General features: G+C 36.9%; 1 protein-coding gene across 2 annotated transcripts in view; it reads left to right on the forward strand.

Moving 5' to 3' along the window:
* reps2.L (RALBP1 associated Eps domain containing 2 L homeolog) overlaps positions 1 to 12,704 on the forward strand; it is a 71,363-nt gene that overhangs the window by 13,598 nt on the left and 45,061 nt on the right. For both annotated transcript variants that reach the window (XM_041582234.1, XM_018246875.2), the window contains exons 2-4: positions 130 to 253; positions 2,739 to 2,890; positions 8,885 to 8,987. In XM_041582234.1, coding sequence (XP_041438168.1) covers positions 130 to 253; positions 2,739 to 2,890; positions 8,885 to 8,987 — 379 coding nt within the window. The remainder of the gene's footprint in view (positions 1 to 129; positions 254 to 2,738; positions 2,891 to 8,884; positions 8,988 to 12,704) is intronic.

Genomic DNA, 12,704 nt, shown 5'->3' on the forward strand with positions numbered 1-12,704 from the left:
CTCCCTGAGGTGAGATGCATTATTAAAGGCACCATAGGAATAATAGGCACTGTTACATAATTGATTTTATTTTACGTGTCATTACAACTCATACATAAATATTTTTTTTTACTTTGCATTGCCTTCTAGATTACAGAGCTGTGTGGAGCTAAACACGTGGGTTACTTTGGGCCAGCTCAGTTTTTTATTGCTTTGAAATTAATTGCAGTGGCACAAACAGGACTACCAGTCTGCTTGGAAAGCATCAAAAGTGGTAAGATACTGCTCTTTAGTATAGTTTACCTTTTTTTCCAGTGCTGTAGTTTAACTGTATTAAATTTTACAAAGCATTCATTTCTCCACTCTGTTGTATAGTTTACCTATCTTTTTTTAGTACTGTCTTAAAGTTTACAAAGTATTACTTTCTCCACATCTGGATTTGGCTCTGGATTTGGCTCTTCAGCTACACACCTTGCAATTCTTAAAAGGGAAATATTCAAAAGCAGGGCTACTTTCCATATGATAAACACTTAGGGGTTTATTTATTTATTAAAACTCAATAAACTGAAGGTTTTCAAGATTTATAATAACTCGAAGATGGAAATAGCTGGAATCCGAAAATACTCCAGCTAAAACCTGTTGACGTCATATAGAATTCAATGGCAGAGGTCCCTTGAACCATTTGAAGATATTTGTAGTATTCATGATGTTCGGGTTTTTTTGGTTGGGTTTTGCTTGAAAACTCAATCAATTTGAGTATATAATTACTTCACCCCTAATTCACTGATCTGAGTTTTTTTACATTCAAGTGTTTTCATAAATTAGAAAACATTCGATTTGTGAGTTCATTCGAGGTATAAAAAACCCCTAAAACTAAACTTTTGATAAATAACCCCCTTAAAATCAGCTCTGCATTATTTTACTGTATGTTTTTTAAAACATTTATATGAAAATGTATATGTGCAAAAGATGCCATGTTGTTCCTTGTTAGAACAACCAGTTACAGGAGAAGTACAGTATATAGGAGTGTTCTATAAAGACAACAACTTATGCAAGCTGTGTTTTCAACAAGTAATATGGCTGCAGGAAAAACAATGTAAGAGCAAGGCCCCATGTCTGGACTATTTCCTATTTTCTTATGCATCTCACTATATGACCGAGGTTGACAAATTAGCTTTAGAATGCTGTTTCAATTGATGGTTTAATTCTTAGGTTACTGAGATGCAAATCTCAATTCAAGCTGTTCTATGTGTTACAATAAGAGGGAGCAGTGCCGGACTGGCCCACCAGGATACCAGGAAAACTCCCGGTGGGCCCAGGTATCAGTGGGCCCTCTTGCTTCTAATCATTTGGTCTATTTCATGGTCATTCCTATTTCTATATGTGAAAAAATGAGTAATAATGGAAGAATATAGTAAGTAGATATAAAAGCAGTTGAGTGAGGAGAGGAGGAATAATATTTTGGAAAGTGGGCCCACAGTCTAAGATTTTTTGGTGGGCCCCTGGCATCCCAGTCTGACACTGGGAGGGAGTGGGAATCTTCTGTAAAAGTAACATTTTAAGAAGAAGATTTAGCTAATCGTGCTATGATGTGTTTATTTAAGTTATCAGATAAGCATTGGTATTCAGAAGAGTTGGATGGCACTGGAGAAGAGGAGCATGATGACAGAAAGGAAAAACGGAAACAAATGGGTTACATTTTTTTTGTGTTACATGTATTATTGGCCATTTGCCAATCACTTAAATCCTCTTCTAACTTCAGATTATCTCCCTACTTTTTCTGTTTCCTTATATGGAATCAAAGTGAAGCACTTAGAATTGTGAGATGGAAGAAAGGTAGATTGGAACAAAAGAAATGTCATAAGTCAGGAAGGATGTGTACAAGACTTTTACAAGAGGGAAAAAGAGGAACAGAAAAGGAAGCTGAAATTTTCATTTGCATGTTGAACATAAATTGGAATTTGTGTTGAGAGTTTATTGTAAGAAATGAAAGCAAAACAGGGAATAGTTCCCTAAGCACCCAACAGGACAGTTTTATTGCCTTCCCAGGTTGGAAATCTTTGTATTTGTGTTTTTTTCTTTTTCTATTTTGTGATTTGATAATACTGTAAAGATTGTTTATTTCTCTTGGTGTTTGTGTACTTAAACTTCTAAAGATAGCAAATGTTTTAAAGCATAGACTATAATCTTTAAACAAGTTTAAAGCATACACTATAAGCATGAAGTCCTTTGCATGCCTGATTTGCCTTTTAAATGTCTGCTGCTCCTGTGTAATGGCTTCATACAAAGACACACTCAAGATATATTTTGTTGATTAACTAAACAGGCCGCATAACAGGAATTTGTTTGAAACTATACAGTACTTAAATAATTTATTTTAAAAGATAGCTAGCCCACATTATTCACTAAAAGCTAATTTATTTTAAGAATTAAGAGACAATGACAAAGTTAACAGTATGCCCAAGAACTGTAGCGTCTGGCATAGAGTACGATGCAGTTATACAGGGAAAAAATCTACACTTTTGTGTTGTGGACCTTTACCTATTATTCAATACGGAAATAAAGGCTGCTTCACCAGGAGAAAATTTACACATACTTTACTTACTTACTTACCCTAAGTGGGTACTGGCATTCAGACTGTCATGAAACATTTCTATGTTTAAACTTCTCCATACATTCATAAAAAAACAAATATACTATTTCAATACATGAGTATAGGTGAATGTGCTAATTTATCTTATTTTGCATTCCTTGCAAAGAATTGCCCCTTCCTCGATTCTTCTTTATGAAGTCCTTAACTGACGGTGACCTAAAACATGGAGTCCCAACAGCAATAACAGAAACACAAGGACTGAACTCTGCAGCAAAAGAGAAAAGTTCTTTTAAAAGCAGCGATGAAGGAGAAAAACAGGTAGGAAATTAGCTTTGAGAGTTTTTGCTTTCATATAGATATTGCATTTAGTATAATAAATACATTGGTAAATACACACATACAATTATAGCACATTAGCATATTCATAGGGAACCTATCATGTGCTGATTGTGTGTAAAAATTCCTAGCTTATCAATGTTTACATCTTATTACATGTATATTAATATAAATACATGCATTTGATATTAGCATTGATAATATTAAAAAAATGGAAAAATATTTATACATGATAAGCACAACAGATCCCCTTTAATGATTTTGGTGGCAAATATTAAAATATATTCAGAAGAGAATATAAGCTTAGTAATGGTTTTTCACAAGGCAGCAGCAGTGACAGACAGTCATGTCACAGTGCAGGCTGCTGCCGAGCTGAGCTCTTTCTAGGAGAAAGGCATTGTGCAAACCTGGCCCTGTAACTGCTGCAGGGCCCTGGCAGGCAATTTTTATTTGTGTAACAACTAGTCTGAGACCATGGCAATTTTGAGGCAGATGCAGGGCTACTGTGGTTATCACTTAGATTGCTAGGTTTAGATCAATGATCCGGTGGCATAGGGCTAATATAAATGGAAGGGGCACCGAAATTTCCTTGCGGGGGGGTCCCAGAAAGTCCTCTGCAGGGGGGCCCCACAATTGCTAGTTACGCCACTGCCTACAGCTCCATGTGCCCATAGCCTAAGGGGCAGATTTACTAAAGGAAGAAGTGGCCGTCGCTAGCGAAAATTCAACAGAAATCCCATTTGCAGGGACATCGCTAATTTACTAACAGGCATAGTGGACAATTCGCTAGTGAAAGAGACTGTCTCTAGTATAGTGTGGCAGAGCCTTCACTGGCGAAAATTTGCCATTTAGTGAATTTGCCCCTAAGTATTGTAAAACATAAGCAATAAGCCCAATAGGATTATTTTCCCACCAATAGGGATTGGTTATATCTTAGCTGGGATGCTATACAAGGCACTGGTTTGTTATTACAGAGAAAAAGGAGATTTTTTTTATAAAAGGAAAATGGGTTTCCAGCTATTCTATACCGAGAGGAGGGGGGGGGAGATAACCTATTTTTTTTGCAGTAGTCAGTGTAAAAGCTATGTTTCTATTTTCTGAAAATAGAAAATATATACTGGCCCACGGATGAGGTCCAGTGACTGGGATGGCTAAATCCCAGAGAGTTATGACCATTAATGTTAATGGGTGAAACTTGTTAGTTAGTTGCATGTTTTACATTGCTGTGGTGTATACATGTAGTCCAGTGAATATAAATATATATAGATATACAGTATACATACCTATATTATAAATATATATAAACAAATAATGTCAGTAGCTATAAAACCAGACAATTTAGTATTACAAATTATGAAGATGTTTATAGGCAGTGCTTTGTATTTCCTGGTCTTTGCTTCCATGTAATTATGTTATTGTGTAATTGAAGTATGACCTTCATAATTTGCTGGCCTGTATTGCTACGTCAAAGAACAGAACATAAGAGAGTTCTAGGTTTTGCTTACCTTGTTTGTGGCAGTTAAATATCATACTGTATAGCAGCAGCTTGAAGCATGTTGATCCTCAGAGTGAAATTCTTTGTGTAGTCTTAGGTTAGTCTGTAATAATTGCATTTTTGTATTGCTTAGGCCTTTGCCACATAGGCACACATTATGGCTGTTTTGTACTGTTATGTCTCAGTAAAAGCACAGTCTACGTCACTGAATATTTAATGGATACAGCAGTCAGAGAGACAGAGATTTCATTACATTAGACTATGGACATTGGGGGTATTTTTATCTGAGATACTTATGTGCTGGTAGTTCCAACTCATGAACCCAGCATTGCTTGAGCATTGTTACTAGCAGTTTATGTTCAGGACTAGTGATGAGTGAATGAGTGAATTTGCAGAATTTTGATTCTCGTAAGAGTTCACAACACTGCAACTCACCGAAATTCATTGAATTCAATGGGAAGGCAAAATGACATTGCAGTTAAGGTGCTTTTAGCTCTACAATAGCATACACATTGCCCTACCATGTTAAAGAAGCTCCTTTTCACTAGACTACAACTGATCTTCGTAGAAAAAAAGGATCCCATGTTGCCAGTTGGTTACAAACACGGCACCTGGACAGTTCCTTAGATAGACCAGGGAGCAACAGGACTGAAGAGTTAAAGTTAAAAAGTTAAAGTGACAGGAAGGGATATAAATGAGCTGGAGAGAGTGCAGAGACGTGCAACCAAACTGGTTAGAGGGATGGAAGACTTAAATTATGAGGGTAGACTGTCACGGTTGTGGTTGTTTTCTCTGTAAAAAAGGCACTTGCGAGGGGACTTAATTACACTTATACTTCTAATATACTTACAAGTATATTAGAAGGCATTATAGACAAATAGCAGGGGACCTTTTTACCCATAAAGAGGATCACCGCACCAGAGGCCACCCCTTTAGACTAGAGGAAAATAACTTTCATTTGAAGCAACGTAGGTGGTTCTTCACAGTGAGGACAGTAAGGTTGTGGAATGCACTGCTGGGTGATGTTGTGATGGCTTATTTTGTTAATGCTTTTAAGAGTGGCTTAGATGATTTCTTGGACAAGCATAATATCAAGGCTATTGTGATACTAAAATCTATAGTTAGTATAGATATGGGTATATATAATTTATGTGAAGGTATGGAAGGTTGTGTGTGTATGGATGCTGGGTTTACATTTGGAGGGGTTGAACTTGATGGACTTTTGTCTTCTTTCAACCTGATTTAACTATGTAACTATGAAAGTTTAATGAAAGTCTTAAATATACAAAAAAAAATAATTTCTGCAAAGGCACTTCTTTTCCCTCTTTAAAGGGGAAAGAAAGCCTAAGCGCCTGTTGCCAACACTTTGTACCAATGTGAAATTATAAGTATACAAATCTTGGCTTAAGCCATACCCACTCCTCCCATCTAATCACCCTGATTGGTGCTCAGAGCATGTACAGTAGGGCTCAACAGTCCAGTGCACATGCTTACTTTGAGTTTAGTTTTGAAACGTACATTTTGATCATGCACATGTCAAAATCGTCCCCAAGCCCTCTTCTTGTCCACCATGTTGCTTGTCTTATGTTGGACAATTCTGACATGTGCTTGATCAAAATGTACATTTCGAAACTAAACTCAAAGTAAGCATGTGCACTGGACAGTTGAGCCCTACTGTACATGCTCTGAGCTCCAATCAGGGTGATTAGATGGGAGGAGGAGTGGGTATGGCTTAAGCCAAGACTTACATTTTGTATACTTATTTTTTGCATTTACAAGAACAGGCCTTAAAGAAAACCATATATACATATAAAGACTAGGGGGTTGGGGGTCAATTTTGGCTGCTTATGTGAGAACACATTTTGAGTCCAGCCAATAGTGGCGAAAACAAAGAATTTTGTGTGAAAACACACAATTCTGTACTTATTTTGGGGAATGAATATAAGCATTTTTCAAATTGCAAATAATTATTTTTTATGAGCCAGTTTTGAGCTGCTCGTAGCTCAATCACTTCCCCCACATACCTGCTCCTTTCTGCAGAGCGCAAAACCATCACGGCCCGTGGCCGTCTCTTCTGCTTTACCCATCTGCTTCTTCTGCTTGTCCAGCCCGCCTACCAATGAAGAACGAGTAGGCAGTCAAGCAATGGTGGTAGTGATGGTGAGGCGCACGCACATCGAGCAGGTGTCTGCAATCAAGACTGCAAAGGCAAAGGGGGATTATCATTTTTGACCATACATACCCTTTAAAAATTAGAGGGAACAATATGGCATTATTTTTCCTTTAAGTACCCAAACAATTGTATTTTACAGTGCTTGTCTTATATTTAACCCTGTGGCCTATTGCCCTATTTCAGTTAGAATGGCTGCTTACATTGCTGTACAACTATATAAACTATATTCAAGTCTCTGAAACAAGCACACGGTTTATACCAGTGGAAGCTAACATAATAGTATATTTAAATACATAGAAAATACTTTATTTTTTTGTTACTAGTCTTTTAAAATTCAGATTTTGCTTGTTCAGTATATTAATAAAATTCTTGCATTTTACGCTATAAAAACAGATCTGGTATTTACAATTCAGCACATTTTATTTATAGGCAGTATCATGTGACACCAGCATATTCTGCAGAGCAGGGTGTATACATGAAACATACACATTACATAGAAATACTTACCGGTACAGGAGATCAAGAGGGCCCTGCTCATTATTTTTTTATAAATAATTTATTTTGTAATAAAATACCTATCCGGTTTTTACAGCCCGGTTATTAGGAAAAGTTGTCTGGGTCAAAACTGCCTGTCCGGATTTCCAAATTAGGAAATCTGGACAGGTCTTTATGAAAGCCTATACAATTTGTAATAGTGATATAAAATTAGTTACTGTATATCATCAATGTAATTGATCAAATATAGCGATGTAAGTATATTTTTCATAATAGGCATTATTATTTGTTGACTGCTAACATTTTACATGTTAGGGTTGCTTAATGGTAACCTATTTTGGTGGCTCAGGGGATGCAGAAGTGCCATCCCATGGACCTAATGTCCTACTACTTTTTTGCCAAAATTCTCTTCTAGGTTACAGCAGTCTGAAAGTATAGCACTGCCATTGATTATTATATTATTATTCAGGAATCATACCATTCCCTGGCACAGTGAAGCTTACAATCTAAGCTGTTATCTGTTAGTATTGCTTTAAAAAAATATTTATTGTTAAAATAAGTTTTATCACTATTTGTTTAAAAACAAAAACAAAATGATGTTGCATAGCTGTTCCTTTTTCTGAGGTGCTTCATTCCAGCAGTATTCCATTTCAAACAGTTACTTGTGAATGCAATTGCTATTGAAAGCAGCATCTGTCCCTCTGTATTCACTGTACTGTTGGTTTTAACTCCTGAAACAGTGTAGCAGGAACAAGCTGATTAACTGACCTGGAGATGAATTTGCTTCTGCACAAATGTTTCAAGATTCAAATAAACAAGAGATAAATACTGCTTTATGTGGAAATAACATTTACATATAAATATTTGACAATTGTACATAATGTATATTAGAAAGTTGTTTAATTTTCACTATACAAAGTTTATACATAGTCTTTAAGATTAGTATTCTGTAGGTAATTTTCCATTGTATGTAAACCTGCATGTATCAAGTTAATGAATAACAGGTTGACACAACTCTACCTCTGTAAATACATTTAGCGGGGGTTGATTATTAATATTGTGATTTTTTTTTACTATTTTATTTTTAGAGCTTTTGTGTACCTTCTGCTGATACCTGGACCTAGATTTCTTCCTGCATTTAATAACCCTTGGCTATTCCAAGCATTTAAAAGATTTCCTTCCTTAATCTCATCTGGCACTCGCATTGTTGCCCTTTACCTTTGAATCTTCTATGGGAACTATCTGCACTCCCATGTCTTAGTGCTTAATCATTGAAAACACTAAGGAGGTTATTTTTCAAAGGTCGTGTTGTGTTTTTCCAAGGGTAGTTTCAGTAAAACTCAAATTTTTCGAGATTTTTTTTTTTTTTATGCCCTGAAGCTGCAAAAAGCTTGAATCCCAAAATACTCCAGCTAAAACCTGTTGAGGTCATGTAGAAGTCAATGGCAGAGGTCCCTTAAACCATTTGAATATGTTTTTAGCCTTCATGGTTTTCGTGTTTTTCCTCGGTGGTTTGCTCTGAAAATTTAGCAATTCAAGCTTTTTTTCACTGATAACTCAATCATTTCGATTATTCGAGTTTTTCACCCGATTGCATTGATTCGTGTTTTTTACATTTGGGTTTTTTCATAAATAAACAATTCCAGTTGTGAGTTTATTCAAAGTATAAAAAACCTCACAAACCTCACAACTCGACCTTTGATAAATAACCCCCTAAGTTTTGTGAAGGTTAGCTACCCCTTTAAACATAGCTTTCGTTTTATTGTTTCATAAGCACGTTTTATAATCTGATTGTAATTTCTTTCTTTCAAAGTCAGATACAAAGACTATTGTATCGCCTAAGAAATCTCCCCCAATATCACCTCAAAACTATGGACACAGCCTATTTCAAAGCAGAAGTGACCATCACAATTCTGGTAAGATGTGTTTTTTAGGGGGGGAGGGGGATGTGGCTACATGTAATTTTGGTGCATGGTGCAGGATTGCCACACCTTTATTGTAATGGAAAACTAATGTTAAGAGGGAATAATAATGCTACAGTTTAATGCTGCAATAATAAAGGTCTGCACAAGAACCATAAACGGTGTATGAATAATATAATAACAAATAGGAATATCATCGATATGGGATTTCATAAAATAAAACGCTTAAAATAAGGACCTGGGAATGAATTTTACATTTCATGTACCCCGTATTGAGATCTCAAAAAATGTTAAAACTTGGAAAACTATGGGGTGCCGTTTGTCCCAAATACATTCTGTATACAAAACTATCCCTAATACACAGAATGAATGTCTCTCATGTTATATAAGTATTTGTGACCATACACAGAGAAAAAAAATATACAAAAGACTTATTTCTATTAAAGAATGAAAGCAAAATCTGGTTATTGCACAAAAGGATGTCATTATATCACAAACTCCATTCTGTTCAGTTTAACAAGCAATCTGTCTCACAAATGTATAACCTCCATGTAACGGACACACTTATGTGCAAAGTTACTTACAGAAAGAATTATGTAAAAACAAAGTTGGACATAATATATAATAGTGTAACTAACTAGTGCTTGTCAAGCTAGATTTGACTGACAAAATAGATATCTGTGACAGAAACAAGATTTTATAGTACAGGATCCATTCTTTCCACAAAATGACAGTTTTGTTTCATAAAACAGATAAAATAACCATTCTGTGAAGCAACACTGTCAGTCACATCCCTGAACCAATAAGAACAAAGCTTATTGCCATATACAAACAAGATGAGAAGTGGCCAGCTCTGCTCCACATGGCTAAGGCAAAGTATCTGACCTGCTATAGAGGGCGCCCTCTAATGTCCCCTGTGCTGCTGTGCTGCTGTTAAACACTACAGGTTCATAAATGGAAGTTTTTACAAATGGCTGAGAAATATAATGCTGCACTTATAATGAAAGAAAAGTATGCAAAACTTATATAAATATGATCATTTTAGGTGATATGGCTATTCTTATTGTTGTAAACTGCTTGTGTGGCCATTTTGGTTAAGGGCATTCCTGCTGTTTTGCCATTATCTTATGACTCACTCCTGTTCCTCTTCCTGTCTAAGCTGAGAGTAATAATGGGACAGGCCACACCCACCTGTGATGTTGTAGCTTGTAGTAGTCTCTTAATAATGTGCTTAGCTATAGTTCAACTACTACATAATAGCTTTAGCCAGAGACTTGGGACTGATCATGTGCACACATACCTCCCAACTGTCCATTTTTCAGAGGGACAGTCCCTCTTTTGACAGCTCAACCTGAGGTCCCTCATTTGTACTGGAAAGTCCCTCTTTTCTCTGTACTGAACAGCCAGAAAAATAAACAAAATTTCTGACTTAATTGGCTTTTGGCAGAGAGGCCAGTACAGCTAACAGGTGCAACTAAGATGCTTTATAACAATTTTGAGATAAGAAAATAAGTAATTTTAACAGTTTAGATAAGGAGAAATATTTTCACATTTTTATAACCTGCCAAACTTTGTAAAATGAACATGGTAATTAGGGGGTGTGGCCACAAAATGGGTGTGGTCCAAAAAATTGCTGCACTACATGCAAAAGAATTTTTTGTCTCTCCTTTTATTTCCAAAATGTTGGGAGGTATGGAACTTCAACTACTACATAATAGCTTTAGCCAGAGACAGATCATGTGCACAGTGCATACCTCTCAACTGTACCTTTTTTGGAGGGACAGTTCCTCTTTTAACAGCTCAGCCTGCAGTCCCTCATTTGTACTGGAAAGTCCCTCTTTTCTCTGCACTGAACAGCCAGAAAAAGAAATAAAATTTCTAACTTACAAGAAGTCATCTGTAGTGTGGGTACTTCAATGTGGTAAACAAATTACTCACCACGTAAGGGAAGTGGCCCAGGTGTAATGCCCTGAGCCCTCAGCATAGGGGGCGGATGAACCAAAATGTAAAAAGGAGCAGGCACTCAATGAACGCAGACTTCCAGCAGGTACCAATTCAAAGTGTAAAGATCTTTATTGTGTCCAAAATTTCTAACTTAATTGGCTTTTGGCAGAGAGGCCAGTACAGCTAACAGGTGCAACTAAGATACTTTGTAACAATTTTGAGATAAGAAAATAAGTAATTTTAACAGTTTAGATAAGGAGAAATATTTTCAAACTTTTATAACCTGCCAAACTTTGTAAAATGAACATGGTAATTACGGGGTGTGGCCACAAAAATGGGTGTGGTCAAAAAAATTCGCCGCGCTACATTACAAAAATTTTTTTGGCCCTTTTTACTTCCAAAATGTTGGCAGGTATGACCACGCATTCTGTATAGTATGATGTGTAGGTTATATGAGCAGCCACTCCTGAGTACTGTGTGTAAACAAAAGGGTGTCATTTAGGCAGGGGCAATTTTAGGGGATCATAATCTATTTATATAGAAGCAACAAGCTGCACAATGCTTTATATTTATTTATAAGAAAAGACTCTAATGATGCCGTCCCCTTACCTGCCCAGTGCTTAACCCTTTCACATCAGAGTGGGTCAAGGGGGGCACAACACTAGAGCAGAGAGCACAACTGCGCCCATGTCAAATGCATGTCCAGGGCCGCCAGCAGGGGGGACAAGTGTTCCGGGCCTGAAGGGGGGCCCAGAAATGCTGCATTTTTCAAAGAGTCGGGTCCCCTTTATGAGCGCCCAAGCCATGCGGCCATTTCGCATATTACAGAATGCGGAAGTGCCGAAAAGACGAAGCTGAAGTCCTGAAGCGGCGAAAAGACCCGAATTCACGAAAGGAGGTGATGTTGAAGTCCTGAAGCCTTTTGTTTACACAGAGTACTCAAGAGTGGCTGCTCATATAACCAACACATCATACTATACACAATGTGTGTGCACATGATCAGTCCCAAGTCTCTGGCTAAAGCTATTATGTAGTAGTTGAACTATAGCTAAGCACATTATTAAGAGACTACTACAAGATAATTGGTGCAAGATTACAGCCAGGAGGAGACATTGGAGTCTAATTATCATATACAAAAGTTATAACTGACTCTGAGAGTCAGGCAAAGCAGCCAGACAAGCACAGTAACTTGTGGTACATTTAAAACAACATCACAGGTGGGTGTGGCCTGTCCCATAATTACTCTCAGCTTAGACAGGAAGAAGAACAGGAGTGAGTCATAAAATAATGGCAAAACAGCAGGAATGCCCTTAACCGAAATGGCCACACAAGCAGGTTACTACAATAAGAATAGCCATATCACCTAAAATGATCATATTTATATAAGTTTTGCATTATATATTATATATTGCAGCATTATATTTCTCAGCCATTTGTAAAAACTTCCATTTATGAACCTGTAGTGTTTAACAGCAGCTCTTTTAGGAAAGGTTTGTTCATGTTTATTACTATGCAGCACAGGGGACATTAGAGGGCGCCCTCTATAGCAGGTCAGATACTTTGCCTTAGCCATGTGGAGCAGAGCTGGCCACTTCTCTTCTTGTTTGTATATGGCAATAAGCTTTGTTCTTATTGGTTCAGGAATGTGACTGACAGTGTTGCTTCACAGAATGGTTATTTTATCTGTTTTGTGAAACAAAACTGTCATTTTGTGGAAAGAATGGATCCTGTACTATAAAATCTTGCTTTCTGTCACAGATATCTATT

The sequence above is a fragment of the Xenopus laevis genome, chromosome 2L, assembly GCF_017654675.1.
Source record: "Xenopus laevis strain J_2021 chromosome 2L, Xenopus_laevis_v10.1, whole genome shotgun sequence".
Lineage (NCBI taxonomy): Eukaryota > Metazoa > Chordata > Amphibia > Anura > Pipidae > Xenopus > Xenopus laevis.